The 15792-nt window shown below is 62.3% G+C and overlaps 4 protein-coding genes across 4 annotated transcripts; 2 read left to right on the top strand and 2 right to left on the bottom strand.

Annotated features, from left to right (window-relative positions):
• Positions 1-68: 68 nt before the first annotated feature.
• CHLRE_09g409650v5 (uncharacterized protein) lies at positions 69-3234 on the bottom strand. Its single transcript, XM_043066242.1, has 3 exons — positions 2987-3234; positions 2636-2889; positions 69-2152 (listed from the first exon to the last, which is right to left on the bottom strand). Exons 1-3 carry the CDS (start codon positions 3160-3162, stop codon positions 1959-1961), a joined length of 624 nt encoding a protein of 207 aa, XP_042921538.1. The 5' UTR covers positions 3163-3234; the 3' UTR covers positions 69-1958.
• Positions 3235-3364: 130 nt separating this feature from the next.
• On the top strand, positions 3365-6842 carry CHLRE_09g409600v5 (uncharacterized protein). The gene is made up of 4 exons (XM_001696727.2): positions 3365-3798; positions 4189-4437; positions 5220-5278; positions 5631-6842. The coding sequence occupies exons 1-4, from the start codon at positions 3586-3588 to the stop codon at positions 5944-5946; spliced, it is 837 nt and encodes a 278-aa protein (XP_001696779.2). The 5' UTR covers positions 3365-3585; the 3' UTR covers positions 5947-6842.
• A 40-nt stretch (positions 6843-6882) lies between these two features.
• CHLRE_09g409550v5 (uncharacterized protein) lies at positions 6883-11074 on the bottom strand. The gene is made up of 6 exons (XM_043066241.1): positions 10788-11074; positions 10221-10302; positions 9876-10098; positions 9481-9694; positions 8774-9075; positions 6883-8520 (listed from the first exon to the last, which is right to left on the bottom strand). The coding sequence occupies exons 1-6, from the start codon at positions 11041-11043 to the stop codon at positions 7381-7383; spliced, it is 2217 nt and encodes a 738-aa protein (XP_042921537.1). The 5' UTR covers positions 11044-11074; the 3' UTR covers positions 6883-7380.
• A 110-nt stretch (positions 11075-11184) lies between these two features.
• CHLRE_09g409500v5 (uncharacterized protein) lies at positions 11185-15790 on the top strand. Its single transcript, XM_043066240.1, has 7 exons — positions 11185-11494; positions 11705-11809; positions 12058-12082; positions 12248-12369; positions 13629-13724; positions 13875-14101; positions 14232-15790. Exons 1-7 carry the CDS (start codon positions 11414-11416, stop codon positions 14572-14574), a joined length of 999 nt encoding a protein of 332 aa, XP_042921536.1. The 5' UTR covers positions 11185-11413; the 3' UTR covers positions 14575-15790.
• Positions 15791-15792: the final 2 nt, after the last annotated feature.

Below are 15792 nucleotides of genomic sequence, written 5' to 3'. Positions count from 1 at the left end.
GCAGCTACGCGCAGCTTGAATGCATGTGACCGTACAACAAGCAAGGGACAGTCCGAGCAGGGTCTTTCTCTCCCCAGGGGTTACAATGCTCGCCGCACGAGAAACAACCTCGTGTGCGACCCTTGCGTCAGCCCAACGCACCGTGCACATCGCTCCATGCCAGCTCACGTACCTCAGGCAAGTTGCGCCTGTGTAGCACTGTGCATCGCCCTGCTTCACACCTTCCCGATGTTCACTGCATACAGCATAGACCCTAGCCCCGTCGTGACAGAACGCAACCATATCAAGCGTGCGAGGGTCCGAACCTCATTCCAGCCCGTACGCCCCTAATCTCACCAACCTCGCGCCGCTCACGGCACGGGCTCGCACACCTTGACTAGCATGCTCTTCACGCTAGCACGCTCACGGCCGCTGAATCTTCTTCCACTCGGTACGGGCACAGGTGCATTGCATCACCCCAAGCCGTCATGAGTCGCGTGACCCCAATATTGCCGCAATACGCTTGAGCAACAATGCCAGACGCTTCTCACTCTCCCCCCCACCCCATACGCCAACCATAATCGTACAATTGCGTTATGGCATTTGTGTTCGGCCGCTGCTAGGTGCGGATGCCATCTTAGGCTTATCAAATCTATTTGCTAGCGCTTCTGGTGAGCAATGCATTTGTATCCTCATGCACAAACGCATACGCACACACACACACACACGCACACGCACACGCACACGCACACGCACACACACACCCCGGTCATAGCAGCAAGGCCGCTCCCAAAAGCAGAGGGAAGGCGTCATTTCGCACTCAGCCTCCACGACCGGCCACATTCCCCCAGAGCCGCTGGCGCCCACGCAGGCGCCCTGCCCATTGCCCACCTCCCCAACCAGCAAGCACCAATCACCCATCATCCGTAAACATCCGCCAACATTTATGCACTTGAGGTCAAAGCTATCCTCTGTTTTGTCAGTGCGCGGCAGCAGTGGCTAATGCGAGGCACACACGCGCGGACACAGCGGCAAAACGCCCAGAGCAACGCAGGCAAGCAAGCCGCCCCGACTCCCGCCGCACCTCCAGCCCTAGGGAGTGACGGTTTGAGCAGCACACGCCCTCCCTTTGCTCTCCGCCTTGATTCCGGCAAAGAGCAGAGGATTAGTGTGTCCCAAGCGTGGAGTGCTGTTCCGTCAAAACCAAACCGCCCATGCACGGCTCATGACTCCGCTGCCCCAAGATTTCACCCAAGGATCAGCAGGGATCAAGCAGGCCAAAAAGGCGTGGGCACACACTTGCGTGCCACCGGGTTGCGATTATCGCCACGCCACGCCCCGAAGCACGCAAGAAGACAAAGCCGCAAATTCACGTGTAACCCGCCTCCACAAAGCCGCAATTCTGTGTCCGTAGTCCGCAAGAAATTGAGAAACACACAGTGCATTTTGAAGACATACACGCATGCACAGCTACGGACTGCACACTGCCATCATACACGCAGGAGACCGCTCAGGTCCCACACAACACACGCACGCACACACAACACAACAGATAACAGTTCATGCACGCATAACAATTGCAGAGTTGCCCACATTTGAGTAAACGTGTGCCGTCGGGCTGTTGTACACAACAAACCAGCTAGCTGGGCCAAGCCGGGCTTGCAGGTGCAGCACCTGCACTAGGTTTGCGTCCCCAGCCCAGCGCCTGCTACAGCCTGGCCACCACCGGTGTCGCACAGCTAGCTGCTGCCAACGATGCCGCAGCTACTGCTGCTGCTGCCACTGCTGCTGTGCCAACGCAGCTGCAGCTGCTGCTGCTGCCACCACCACCACCACCACCGCTCGCCAGCGCATCGCGTGCGCAGAGGTCCGTCCCTTCAGAGCCGTTTGAAGGTTCACACATACTGTACGTGCACGCCGCCAATGATACAAACGCCCGCCGTAGTTGCTATAGGGGCTGTGATATACACATGTGTATGTTACACCGGCACGGCCGCGTTGGGGCTGCCCGCAGCAGCCGAGGCCGAGGCGGCCCCGTCCACCTGCTGCGCGCTCCCGCCGTGCTCCTGTTGCTGCCCGTGCTCCTGCGGGTCCGACGGGCGGCGGGCCGACATGACCGCACAGCGCGTGGCCGCCTCATAGGCGCTGAGGCCCTGCAGCGAGTACTTGTCCTCTGCACGGCGAGAGGGCAGGACAGGAGACGCAGCGAGGGGGTTGTTAGGAGCGGGGGTGCGTGCACGGGGCGAGTGGGTGAAGATACAGCGGGCCGACGGGAGGGTGAACGGTTGAGGCTGTGCAAGCGGGGCCGGCAGGACCGGGCGGAAGGTGGCGCTGGAGGGAGGAGGGGTGTAAACGCGCGATCTGACCCTGTCACCGCGCATGTTGTATCGATTAAGTCGCAGCGCCCGCGCCTCCGAAAGCACTGCCGCGAATAGACGCAAAGCGCGCGGTCCATCGCCACGTCAGAAAGAACCCTAGCCCATTTGCTGTGCTGCCTACTATCAACATCAGAAGTATACTTCGAATGCATTCAAGACGAATGCTGGGAGTGCCTGTGTGCCCAGTCGGCAGAATTCTCGACTTGCATGCAAGCTCGGAACCGCGAGCGACCCTTCCAGAGCCCATGGACCTGTCCAGCATTGCTATGCGCACTCACCCTTGACCTTGACCTCAAAATTTACGTCGAACATGCGGTTCGTGAGACCGAATAGCTCATTGACCCGCCGCTTGAACTCTGCCTTGCCCTCCGGCCCCGGAAGAATGGGCAAGATGTGAACCTGGTTGTTGAAGATGACCTTGGCAAGCAGGGGCCGGGGACCGGTGATGTCCGAAGAGGAATTGTCATCTCCCAAGAGGGTCGGGCGCCAGTCTGGCAGCGCCTTGTAGCAAAAGCGGCAGGTGGTCTCCTCGCTGAGAGGGGACAGGGGAGGAGGTGACAGCGCGTCAGGAATGGTTCCGAAAACAGTCTACACACACGCGTGCCGACATCCACGTCCGCAGCTCCTACCTCTTTCCGGACTGGTGCAGCTGCCACCGCGCTAGGCAATCGCGGTGCACCGGGCGACCCTTGCAGTCACAGGGAGTCAGCAGAGGGCGGCTGGGCGTGCCCTCCTGCATGCAGATATAGCAGTCGGAACCGACGATTGTGGCCGCGCTCGTCGAGGCGCTGTCAAGTGTGCTCATTTTTCTACCGTTCGTATGTTCCGGAACAGAGAGTGTAGTGCAAGAGTGTAGTGGAAGCTTTGGTTGTTTGATTGTAAGTTATCGGGCGTCCCGAGCCCTTCTTATTATGGAATGGAGGATCGCTTTTCCCATGCAGCTCTGCCCCTTTCGCCTCCCCTGTTTGCTCCCGAGAACCTATAATGCTCTAGCCTTGCATACGGAACATAAATTATCTATAGATACAACTGGACACAATCGTCGTTGTTCGAAGCGACGACCCCGCGTGTTACATCATCTACTGCTTTGGAGTACACGCCAGGGGAAACATACTAGAGGCAGCATACTAAAACCCCTAATCGACAAAGAGTGCTCAATCCGACCTCTGCGTGCTAGTTCATCGCATCACTACCTGCATCACTACTAACGCAACCGCGCGGCAGAGGAATGCCGCGAGGTAACCCAAATGTTTGGAAGAAGCATGGGCAGAGCTACTCGGAGCTGGCTGGCTCGTCAACGGCTGTGGAGCAGCACCAGCAGCTAGCGCCGCGCAAGCTCCCGCCCGTGTCCCGCGCCGATGTGGAAGCAGTGAAGGCACTGCCAGCGGCGGGCACACCCGCCAAAGCTATGCCGCGTGGCGCCGGCACGTTTGTGATGCAGGTGCGCGACCTCCCCTCCAGCGGTGCTTAGGGGTGAGGGGGCCTGCAGCGGGAGGCCGCGCGGGTGGTTTCGGCTGGTTCAGGCGGAGTGCCGCCAGAACCCAGAGCACCGCACACGCTCACACACAGCTTCGCCTGGGGGGAGCACATGCCCGAGCCGGCGAGCCCATCGAAAAGCTCCCGGCGGGACATGTAATGGGGGGCGGGTGTGCGCGAGCAACCAGCTGTAGGCAGCCGAAGCCGGGCCGGCAGGGTATTGGCCATCAGGCCGGGAACTGGCCCTCAATCCCGCGTCCAACAGTAACCAGCACCAGCGCCACCGGTATCATCACGTGAAATGATATCCGTCAACGTGCACATCACCTTCTTTTGTGCCCCACCCACCGTACAGAACACTTGGAGTATGGGTTCCCCCTCCCCCGCCCAGCCCTCTGCTACTACCGCCGCCGCCGTCGCCGCCGCCGGCCGCAGCGCCAGTGGGCGGGAAGCCGGGCCAGGCCCGTCCTCGCTGTCAGCGAGTATGCCGATAGCATCATATGGCGGCGGCGGTTGTGGCGGTGGTGGCAGTAGCACGGCGCGGTCCGCCGCGACGGAGCAGCGAGCAAACTACATGCCGCCACCAGCAGGCTACCGGCGAGGGGTGAGTTGCAGAATGCCCGGGACTGTGTTTGTGTGCGCAAGTAGGCTTTCGGGTGGTGCTCGGATGACCTGTGAGCAGTCTTGGCTAGGACCGTGGTTGAACGCATGGGTGCGGGCGGCGGCGGCCTGTGCTCGAGGCGCAGCCGGGGCTGGGTGCAGCCGGGGCGGGCAAGGGGGGTAGTGCTGTGGAGGATGCAGCGAGGGACGACAGGGGCTCAAGCAGCTTGAGCAGCAGCAGCAGCAGCGGGACGGCAGCAGGCGGCGGGCGGCAGAGTGCATTGGGTGCTTAAAGAAAGCAGAGTCCCGCTTACGCAGCGGCGGTGGGGCGGCGGCAGGGCGGGGATGAGTTGGGGCCTGGGGCCTGGACCGGCGGAAGGGGCGGTGGCGGGGTCCAAAGCCTCATGGCCGGCGCGGGGGGACAGGGGCTGTGCGCATGTCTGTATGCCATGGGCGCGCCGTGCCGTGCCGTGCCGTGCCGCGCCCTCCTGCTCGGCCACGGCCCCGCCGCCCACTCACACTGCTCTCTCTGTTGAGTGGTCGCGCCATCCTTTTCCGCATATGCACACGCACACACACACACACACACACATGTATGGCGGAATTTTGTTCCGTTTGATTCTTTGTTTAACACACACACACACACACACACACGCACGCACACACACACACACACACACACACACACACACACACACACACACACACACACACACACACACACACACACACCTAAAGGCCCCACCGTGCGCTGCCAACCACCCACCCTATAACCCCACCCGCCAGGCGAGCGCCTCCACGCCCACATCAGAGATGCCCCGACCCAACTACCCCAACGATTGGAGGTGAGTGCCGGTGTGGGAAGGGGCCTGGAGGGGGCGCGGAGCGAGGGAAGGGTTACGAGAACCAAACCCCGGCGCGGGGTGGGGATTGTGTGCCCTGAGGCCAAACGGGAGGGGGATAGTGCTGCTGACGGGCCCGGCAGGAGGGCCAGGGGGAGGGCCATACCCACCACAAGAGCTTGCCGTGGCATCTCATCTCCAACTTGCCTGGTTTCCCTCTTTTCCAGCCCCGCACCTCCCACCTTCCAATCCCTGTCCCCTCCCCTATCCCCGTGTCTTGCCGCCGTGCCACTCCCTCACGTCTCCCCCCCTCCCCTTGCCCCCGTGTCCTCCTTCGCTCGCCTTGCCTCCCCAGCACCTCCAAGCAGCAGGACTACAAGCCCGATGTCCTGTCACGCCTGGACCCCGCGCGGCCCATCCGCCACCGCGACAGCGGCCGGCTCCTGCCCCAGGACATCCCGTCCGGCGATGCCGCCGCCACTGCCGCCGTCTTCACCACCGCCACACGCGCCGCCTTCACAGGCCCCAGCCGGGCCGAGGCGTCCGCCATTCCGCCCGGCGGCGGCACGCGCACACAGCCGGCGGGGTACAACATCATCACGGGGGCGGTGCCGTACGCAAATAATGTTTTCGAGCATTGGGATGGGCGCGACTACCGGCGGCACCGGTGACACACACACACACACACACACACACACACACACACACGCAAGTAGCGGTGGACACGCGTAGCGGGTGGCGCACACAGCGGTCGGTGTGGCGGTGGACGGATAGATGCATACGTGGAAGACTGGTAGACGAGATAGACAGCTAGGAAGGCGGCCGGCGGAAAATGAGTTGTAGCACTTGACAGGCATTCTCAAGCCCAGCATCCGCCGAGACTCAGCACCCCGGCGGACGAATGTCATTGTGTGGTCACATAGCGGCTGGTTGGTGATGAAGCAGAGGTAGGAATCTGGCCGCTTTGGCACTGTTAACGAAGTGCTTCCTATTTGCGAACGTGGACGCATAAGACGCCAGTAGAGGCTGTGTAGAGCTGTGTGGCAAGCTTGATTGGCTAATGGCGAATGGCACGCAATTGGCGAATGGCATGCGACAGGCCGCCAGCAGCGGGTTGCTGGTTTGTGGGGTCAGAGGTGCAGCCCGTCAGGGTAGGCTAGTAGCTAAGTAGGCAAGAAAATAATGACGACTGCGACGCGGCATTGCAGCATTGTTCAGCTCCTTGTGCGAGGTGTGATTGGATCTGGGATGGAATGATGTGGGCCGTGGGCGGGAGCGGGAACACACAGGTGCTGGCGGCATTACGGCAGACGTAAGCGCAGCCACGTCGCATCGTCACCACTCACCACGGTGTACTGCGCCAAGTACGGCGCGGGCCATCTCAAGAGATGAAGAGAGGCAATGCTGAGAGCCTGAGACGGGCTGCGGTCGGTGATTCATATGTGAACTTGCACTAAGAAGTAGCAAGCCCCGGATACAGAAGGTGACGTTTGTGAGAGCGACTGAATTCATGCGTCTGGCGCGGTGTCGCCGTGTGCTGCTTTGAATTCTGAACCGGAATCTGCAGCTGCAGTCATGCCCCCAGGCAGTTCCGCCCGCAGGCTGAAGCCAGTACGTGAGCCCAACACGGCAACACGTGCAGCTCGTATCGCGAGTGGGACTCGCTCTACACCTTTGGTATCGCGACCAGGGAAAGACTGACAGAGTGACAGGCATATGGATATGCAGCAATGGGTTACGCAGCACCAATTCGCACACATTTGCTCTGTCGCTGCCGTGCAGCAGTGCAGCAATACAGCGGCACAGCGCAGCACACCGCACGATCCCGTTTTGACACAGCATCACGCGTGTTTGCTCCTCTTGTGATCTCCTGACACAGCACCACACTCGCAGCTACAGCCCCCGCGAGCCGCATTTATTTTCTGCCTGGCCTTGCGCATGCTATTGCCAGCCCAGGCCACCGCCGCCACCGCCGCCGCCAGCTGCAGCAGTTATGCTACTAGCCCCCCGGTTCGCCGCCTACAACGTCATTGAACGATGATGCGAGTCGTGCTCGTGCGCAGCTTTCAGAATCGCATCCACCGTACCCGCAATGCGTCGCCCTGCTACTGCCCTGCCTCCGCCGCCCCCGCCAGCTGCTGCAGCACCTCTCGCACCTGCGCCCCGTCCATCAGCGCCGCCCCGAACAACAGCGCCAGCCGCTGCTCCGCCAGCTGCCTGCTACTGCTGCTGCTACAGCCATCCTCGCCGGCGGCGGCAGTAGCGGCAGTAGCAGCAGCGGCGTGGGGTTGCGGCTGGGCCTCCATGCAGCGCTGGAAGGCCGTGTCGAGCGCCTCGACCGCGGCACACAGGTGGAGACCGAAGCGCCACCCCTCATCGCCCACCTCTTCCTCGGCAGTAGCAGCAGCAGTGGCAGTAGCAGCAGCGAGTGGGGCGGCAGTAGCAGCCGCCCCGTCGCCCGAGGGCGCTGGTGCCACGTCCACATCCATGCCATCACCCGCCGCAGCCACTGCCGCAGCCGGCGGCTGTGCTGCTTCTGCTACTGCCGCTTCTGCTGCTACTGCCTCTGTCATGCTCGGGGCATCCACCTCCATCCCTACAGCGCCGCTACTGCCATCTCCGCCAACGCCACCACCTTGTGTGCTGCCGCCGCCGCCGCCTCCACCACCCCCCTCGCATATACCTTCGGCGGCGGGGGCAACCCCGCGACTTCTTCCTCCAGCGTCCGCCCCCGCTGCCCCCGCCCCTGCCGCAGCCGCTGCTGCCTGCAGCCCTTGCCCCTCGCTGACACCTGCCAGCGGCGGCTGCCGCACGGCCCCCTGGTCGTCCGGCGCCGCCGCTACTACGCTGTCATCGCCGCCGCCATCGATCCCCTTGGCAGCTGCCACAGCCGCGTCCGCGCTCGCGCCCGTGCCCGCGCCAGCATCCGCTGCTACAGCCGCGGCGGCGGCCAGCAGCGGCGGCGGGCTGGTCAATGTCAGGTCAAACATGGCTTCGGGCATGGGGGCGTCCTGCGCCGAGGCGGCAGCAGTGGCAGTCCTCGTCGACATGGCCGGGGCAGCGGCGGGCTCGGCTGCTGCAGCCGCTGTCTCCGCCGCTGCACCGTCGCCGCCGTGTCCCGCTTCTGCCGTCGGTGATGCTACTGCCGCGGCCTCCTCATCTCCCTCCTCCTCCTCCTGCTGCTGCTCCTGCCGCGCGTGCCGAAGCAGCTCCGGCAGTAGCGGCTGCCAATCCTCGGGAGCGGCCTGCAAGCAGGGGGCAGGGGAGCAGCCGTGGTGAGCGGTGTGCGTTAAAGACTCCCATGCCACCCCACTGCTCGATGGGCTCGGGTACATGAACCCGCCCGCCCGCCCGCGCACACACGCATACCCACAATCTTTCCTCCAGTGCATTCTAAAATAGAGTTCCACCTTCTCACACGCACGCACACCCACACACGCACACACGCCCGCACACACACACACACGATCGTAGACACTGCATCTCCTGAATACCTACCCGCAGGCAGCCCCGGAACGGCCCCCTCAGCTCAGGCCGATCCGCCGTCGCCGCCAGCAACGCCTCCGCACTCCATTCCTCTCCCTCCTCCCCTCGCTCTTCCCCCTCCTGCTCCCCCTGCTGCTCCCCCTGCTGCTGCTGCTCCCCCTGCTGCGGCTGCCACCGGGGCAGCAGGCGCGCGTGGCACAGGGCCAGGTGTGTCAGGCCGTAGTCCACGTAGGACGCCCCGCCGGCGGCCCCGTGGGTCTGCCACGCCGCCAGCCGGGACTCCTGCCCAGGGTCGTAGGAGATGCGGAGCGCGCCTGCAGACGGTGCACGGGGTGGTGGTGGTGGTGGTGGTGGTCGTACAGTCATGATTAACTAAGAAAAACGGGGGCGGTGCGGGGGGGGGTGCAAGGATGGTTGGAAAAGCGGGGGGGGGTGTAGATACCAGCCCAAACTAAGCCGAACCCAATGCAGGGACGGGGGCATGGGGCGGATGAGTTTCCACTTGGCAATAGTAGGACTGGGTGCGTGCCTGTGTGGTAGTGGTTCCCGACCCCCAGTTGGCCGTTTGGGACACAAACACATGACACACACGTGAGCACACATACACACACACACACACACACACAAACACACACACACACACACACACACACACACACACACACACACACACACACACACACACACACACACACACACACAACACACGGCCGGCCTACCCGTGTCTTTCTCAAACGCGGTCACGCGAGCGGTGTACAGTCGCGAGCTGCTGCCGCTACTGCTGCTGCTGCCGGTCCCGCCGCCGCTGGTGCTGCTGCTACTGCTGGCGGCACTGCCGCTGCCGCAACTGCCGGTTCCACTGGAAGCTTCAGTGAAATTCAGGACACCCAGGCGACGACCCACCGCCTTGGCGCCGCCAGCGGCCTCGCCAACCTGAAGTTGAGATGTGGGGGTTATGCCGGTGAGAAGTCGAGTGACGTAATCACAAAGCGAATGCCCACCCACACCGTGCTGTGTCACGTTCTTACATCACTGTCACATGCTCGCAATACCGGTACCACTGCACGTCCCGATACCACATATCCACACACCCACACGGTGTCCCCACACGCACCTGCTGTAGGAAGCGGTGCAACGACAGCACACCTCCCCCGCCACCGCCACCACCGCCGCCACCGCCCGCCTCCGGGCCCGAAGTAACACCGCCGTCTCCACCGGCTGTAGCACCACCTGTACCGCCGCCGCCGGCTGTAGCACGTGTGGGCACGCCCATCACGTACAGCACGTGCGGCGCACATCGCTCCAGGGCGGGCGCGGCCTTGTCTTTGTCCATGCCGCTGCAGGTGGGCAGGCACGTGGGCAGACACACGTGGGCGGCCGGGCAGTCGGGCGCCCCCAAACACACACACACACACACACACACACACACACACACACACACACACACACACACACACACCTGGCCAGCAGCTGACCCAGCACCGCGTCCATGGCCCTCTCGCTGGCGTGGGAGGCGAACTCCGGCAGGTTCCAGATGCGTGCTGCGTTGGGTGTCGGGTGGAAGGGCGCGGGGGTCACATTCATAGTGAGTTAACGTGGGGACGGGTGGCAGCGCGTGTGTATGGGTAAGAGCACGTACAAGTGCACACGCGTGGACAGGGGCACAGGCCTGGAAACGACTCGGGAGTACCATGCGTGACTGCGAACGAGTCAGCGGCGATGGGGAGAGCTGTGCGCGCACATGATAGTAGTTTCGTCTCTCTCAACACACACCTCATATGTATGCTACATCCGGTATGCACACGCGCGCGCAGACAGCATTCACAGCTGTCACTTCCGTTCGGTTTGGGGGATGGCGGAGGCAACCCATCATATACACGCCCGGGGGCAGACCCTCCCCTGCGCCCCACCCCCACCTCACCGCAACGCCCTCCGCACACAGGCGCACACACATACGCGGCACCTCCTTCTCCTGAAGGCCCCCAGACCCCAGACCCCAGCTCCAGAGAGCGTCTCGAACACTCACTTGGCTGGTCGGCCGCCTCGTCCTCGTCGCGTGGCAGAAGCGCCGGCAGCGGCGTGCATTTGGGGCAGCGGCACTCGACGTAGACCGCCGAGCCGCTGGCGTCGAAAACGTTTCCGCCAAGGATGCGAGCGACAGGGGACTGCGGCCCGATGCCCGTCACGAAAATTGGCTGCGAGCGAGGCCAGCAAGCCCACTTGTCGCCCGCGGAGAGGAGTTTGGCGCCCTCCCTCCTCTGCTCGGCCTCTAATTCTGACATCGGTGGGGACTACATAAATATAATCTTAAAAACAAGTTCAAGGGGAAAAGCTCAAGGCGAGTTTGAGGTGTTGCATGGAGCGTCATTCCCAGCCATGTCGATGTGGCACGCTGTAGGGGTGTTTTGGACCAAACTGGACTGGTGTTGCACGCACAAACATCATTTGCCTAACACATAGGCAGTTGTGACCAAGCGTCCAACAAACGTTCTTTCGTCAACAAGATCGTCAGGCGTTCCGGCAACCGACTGAGTCCTTACACCTCTGCCACGCGTACACTGCCTTTGAGCATACACAGTAGCCCTTTCGAGGTTCAACCGCTGACTCTCCGACAACACCGTTGCCTGCAAGGAAGTCTCCAGCACAGCAGCCATGCGGCCACAGGACAGCAAGCTTGAGAACTACAGTCGGGTGCACAAGCCCCGTGATGAGGGCCCCATTGCGGAGAATGAGGTGCGCGCTGCTTGTGAACTTTGGGAATCGATGCGGCAGGCTTGTGCGTGCAGCGGGCAGTCGTGACCAAAGGTAGTCGGATGTGCTGGGGATCTGATAGCCTAGCATGGTTCTGTCGGCCGCGTCAAGGCTACGCAGAGTCCGGGGAGCCAACGGGAACCGCGACAACCGTGGCGACACTCGACTTTTGTGTCCGGACTTTCCCCGCAGATCCGCATTCGTTCGACGGAGCCTCCCCGTGTCTATGTGTCTCATGCGCTGAGCCTGTTGACGGATAAGGGCCACCGGACGATCGTCATCAAGGCCATGGGCAAGGTGCGGGCTGCCTTTTTCCCGCTGCCGCGGCAAACAGGCCAAGAACAAGTAATACGGAAACTGCTGATGAAATGGCTTGAGAGCGTGGGACTGCATGTTTCTCGGGAGGTTGGGCTGCAGTAAAACCGGCTCGGGTGGAGACCATGGTTGGGGGGCGCGCCCACACCGCGCTTCCAGCTTCGGGCTCCCATTCTTACTGCAGCTACACACACGCCTGTTGCCTTGCTTGCATGCCCGACAACCCGCAGGCCATCAACAAGACGGTGGCTATCGGTAAGCGCTGCCGGCCGCGTGCTAGAACGCTGGCCCAGACTCACAGCCTTTCTTTGCCTTGCCCTGGGGCCTGGCCAAGCCAAAAGCCCGCTGTTACCTCTCCTCCCCTCCACCCCACCTTCCCCAACCCTCCCTTTCATCCTCCCTCCCCATCTTCCCTCCCAGCCGAGGTTGTGAAGCGGCGTGTGGGCGGGCTGCACCAGCTGACGGCCACCGGCAGCCTGGTGCTCACAGACGACTACGAGCCCAACACGCAGGCGCAGGGGCAGGGGCTCAGCCCCATACAGGTGAGACACAGGGCCGGTGCGTGTGTGTGCAGGAGGCAGGGGCAGAAGGAGAGAGAGAGCTACTAAGACAGAAATCATTTGTGCGTGGCTGTGTGTGTATGTGTGTGTGTGGGGGGGGGGGGCTAGCCCATCCTGCGAGGGCGGGATGGGCTAGAGGGCAGAGGCTCATGTTTGTGGCGTCGTGCGATGCAGGTGGGCGGGGTCAGGAGCAGGGTAGAGTACAGGTGACCCGTTGTAATTTTATACAGTTTCGGCTCGTGGGGCCGTAGCAGCTACATGTGCGGGCTTCTCCTCATGCGCTTTGGGCTGTGGGATGGTATACTAGTATAGATGAGTGCCCTAGGACGGCTGGTCACGGGTATCACGTATACGCCTGTACGGGCCAAGCACCGGGGATGGGTGTGTGATGGGACAGGGTTCAAGGCACCGGGGATGGGTGTGAATGGACGGGAAACCGAAAACTGTTGTAATTTTATACACCCTAGCAAGCACCGGTGGGTCACGCTGCATCGCCCGCCCGCCCGGCCACGGACCTGCCCCAACCAAACTTTCACCCCGGTGGCCCCGGGTGGTGACCTCCTAAGCACATAGGGTGATTGGTGTGGGTTTTAGCCCTTTTTGCGCCATCGCACGCGACTGGTGCATTTTGGCGCATCTTGTTGCGTCTTATTGTGATGGAAGGCCCGCATATCTTCCTTGATATAATCATTCACGTTCTAGAAGTAGTTTAAAGCCGCCGTTGTGCTCTGTGAGCTCAGAAGCAACTACATGCTCATGTCCGCCAGCATCCCGACAGCGAGTTTCCCAAAGGTTGTGCCAACTCCTAAAGACGTGCGTACATACTCATTTGTATGAAGTATAAGAATTATTAAGGCGACTAGTGCGTGCTATGCTTGAGTCGGGCTGACAAAGATGAACCCGGCGTGGAATCGTGTCAAAAATTACCCTGGGTGATCGGCATGCGTCTGAACCCAAATCTGACCCGACAGGCTCATAGGGTATGGCAAGAATATCTTAAGTCCAGGAGGACAGCCCCTAACTCCGAGAACGCAGTGAGAACGGGCGGCTGTATAAAATTACCCCCTGTATAAAATTACAACAGGTCACCTGTAGAGAAGAAGTAAACAGATCATCTGGAGGTGCTGGATTCGCAAAGCGCTCTCAAGTCTCCGCTCCCTGTTTCTTTGCATCGTCCCTCCTCATCCCTCTCATTCTCTCCGCCGCCCCCTCCCCACCCCTTGCCGTACCGCCGCCCCCAGGTGTCCCGCAACGTGTCGGTACTGACCATCACGCTGTCCCTGGACGGACTGGACGCAGCCAACCCCGGCTACCAGCCGCCGCTGCCCGCAGACCAGGTGGGGCATGCGAGCCTTGCGTGCATGCGAGCGTTGCGTGCATGGGTATGCGGGACACCTTCAGGACTGCGCGTGGAGTACCTACGCACCAGCATCACATTGATACTGATACTAGTAAGGCCGCTTTTCATGCCCCTTTCCTGCTCGCAGGTCAAGCCCAAGGCCCAGGCCGCGGCCGCGGCTGAGGGCGAGGAGCTGGTGCTTGATGAGGTGGAGGTGCAGCTGCTGGAGGAGCGCGGAGCAGGCCGCGGCGGCCGCGGCAGGGGCGGCGGCGGCGGCGGCGGCGCGGGTGGTGCAGGCGGCAGCCGGGCCGCGGGCGGCGAGGCGGGCGGCGCGGGCGGCGAGGGCCGTCGCAGCCGCGGCCGGGGGCGCGGCAGGTGAGTTTCGGCGGGTTGCGGCGCTGTCGGTGTGGTGGGTGGGTGTGGTGGCTCGCGATGTTCTGCACGGACAGCTGTCCAGCTGTTGACAGGGGCGCTGAGGCTGGCTGTGCACGTTGTTGGATAACAGGGGTCGTGGCCGCGGTGGTGCGGACGGCGCCGCGAACGGAGCGGCTGATGGCGCTGGTGAGGGCGCGGCGGAGGGCGCGGCGGAGGGCGGCCGTGGCAGCCGCAGCGGTGGCGGCAGGCCCCGCCGCCGGGGCCCGGGCCGCGGTCGCGGCGGCGCCGCTGCTGCTGCTGCTGCTGCTGCAGGTGGCGGCGGCGGCGAGGGCGGCGCTGGTGAGGGCGCGGCCGGCGGCGCGCCGGCAGAGGGCGGCCGTGGCGGTCGCGGCGGTCGTGGCCGCGGGAGAGGCCGGGGCCGGGGCGGCCAGGGCACGGGCGAGCGCAACTTTGCTGCTGAGGCGCTGGCTTAAGCAAGGCTAGCGTAGCAACTTTGGGTGCTGTTGGGAAGCCGAATGCTGTGATGCGTTGTGGCTTTGCGTTGGACTCGGCGGGTGCTTGAGTGGCCTGGACTCCCCTAATGTTTTCGGTTTAGTCGTAGGAGGGGTGTGGGAGGTTTTGTGGGAGGAGTGCGGCCACTCGGGATGCAGTCCGTCGGTGGACGCTGCGGCGGCAGAGGAGTTCAATGGCCACCGCTGATCATTGGTGCGTGCGTGCAGCAGCGCGCACAATAACAAATGAGGCCGGGCGGTGGCATGGCTGTGTTTCCCTTTTGTTCTTAACGGAGAGGTGCAGGTTTGCTGCGCCCGGGACGTCGGAAGTACGGGCGTGTTTGTTAATCAACAGTTTCTTTTGCGGATGGATAGGAAAGGAGAGTGGAGATGGAAAGCCGACCGGCGGATGCGTGCCCTTGGTTTTGGCCCTGCTGTCGGCGAGTCTTTGTACGTCGTCGACGTGCGTGTATGTGTGCATCTTTGTTTGCAAGTGTGAGTGTGTGCCTGCCAAGGCGTGCGCACGAACCAGTGGAAGTACGGTAGTGCTGCTATTTGTGTGATTCCGCCGCTACCAGGGTCGCGCGTGGGAACGATTTGGTACGGTAAGCTGTGCGAGCGCCGTGTTTGGTGCGCGGTGAAGATGGTTGTTGTTGAGTATTTTCTGGCGTTGGGTGAGTTGCTCCCTGGGCGGTCTCTGTGCCACGGACGACAAGAGCGTGTGTTGTAGCGACGGACCAAATGCCTAAAACATTAAAAGCGGGCACGGTGCGTGGTGCTCCTGTGCCAAGAGCGTGTGTGAACGCGTGTTGGTTGTAGTGCGTGCGAGTCGTTTGCCCCACTGGCGGCTGGAGCGCGCGCTCTGCCGGCGTCAGTCAACCTAAATTAATAAATGTTTCATTAGAGATGGCGAAACGCGGGGCGGTGTTGGATGATCCGGAGATAGGAGTGTGTGCATGGAGGTATCTGTATGACGAGAGCGTTGGGCGTGGGAACCGTGGAAACGCTTTTTCGTTCTGCTTCCCAACGACGTCGTGCTATTGCCTTCTCCGATACGCATTTTAGCATAGCTTCGTTCATAGGAAGGGCTGCTGCACGGGCGCGGTGCGGAACGCATCCTGTGTATGCGGGGCGGGTAGGCCACGGTATGCAGGGGCCGTGAGCGCGGAGTGCGGTCGTGCTGTAACCCCGCGGCCTCAC

This window comes from Chlamydomonas reinhardtii, chromosome 9 (genome assembly GCF_000002595.2).
Source record: "Chlamydomonas reinhardtii strain CC-503 cw92 mt+ chromosome 9, whole genome shotgun sequence".
In the NCBI taxonomy this organism is placed as follows: Eukaryota; Viridiplantae; Chlorophyta; class Chlorophyceae; order Chlamydomonadales; family Chlamydomonadaceae; genus Chlamydomonas; species Chlamydomonas reinhardtii.
This window is presented reverse-complemented; position numbering and strand designations above follow the sequence as displayed.

Bases quoted from the DNA above. Each gene is read 5' to 3' on its own strand.
- CHLRE_09g409650v5 (XM_043066242.1), bottom strand. From the start codon at position 3,162: ATGAGCACACTTGACAGCGCCTCGACGAGCGCGGCCACAATCGTCGGT. The intron at 2,890-2,986 runs GTAGGAGCTGCG...GTCCCCTCTCAG, and splicing joins CTGCACCAGTCCGGAAAGAG to CGAGGAGACCACCTGCCGCT. The intron at 2,153-2,635 runs GTGAGTGCGCAT...CTCGCCGTGCAG, and splicing joins TTTTGAGGTCAAGGTCAAGG to AGGACAAGTACTCGCTGCAG.
- CHLRE_09g409600v5 (XM_001696727.2), top strand. From the start codon at position 3,586: ATGCCGCGAGGTAACCCAAATGTTTGGAAGAAGCATGGGCAGAGCTAC. The intron at 3,799-4,188 runs GTGCGCGACCTC...CCCACCGTACAG, and splicing joins CCGGCACGTTTGTGATGCAG to AACACTTGGAGTATGGGTTC. The intron at 4,438-5,219 runs GTGAGTTGCAGA...CCCACCCGCCAG, and splicing joins CAGCAGGCTACCGGCGAGGG to GCGAGCGCCTCCACGCCCAC.
- CHLRE_09g409550v5 (XM_043066241.1), bottom strand. From the start codon at position 11,043: ATGTCAGAATTAGAGGCCGAGCAGAGGAGGGAGGGCGCCAAACTCCTC. The intron at 9,076-9,480 runs GTAGGCCGGCCG...CACCGTCTGCAG, and splicing joins CGCGTTTGAGAAAGACACGG to GCGCGCTCCGCATCTCCTAC. The intron at 8,521-8,773 runs GTAGGTATTCAG...CCCTGCTTGCAG, and splicing joins CGTTCCGGGGCTGCCTGCGG to GCCGCTCCCGAGGATTGGCA.
- CHLRE_09g409500v5 (XM_043066240.1), top strand. From the start codon at position 11,414: ATGCGGCCACAGGACAGCAAGCTTGAGAACTACAGTCGGGTGCACAAG. The intron at 11,810-12,057 runs GTGCGGGCTGCC...GACAACCCGCAG, and splicing joins TCATCAAGGCCATGGGCAAG to GCCATCAACAAGACGGTGGC. The intron at 13,725-13,874 runs GTGGGGCATGCG...TCCTGCTCGCAG, and splicing joins CGCCGCTGCCCGCAGACCAG to GTCAAGCCCAAGGCCCAGGC.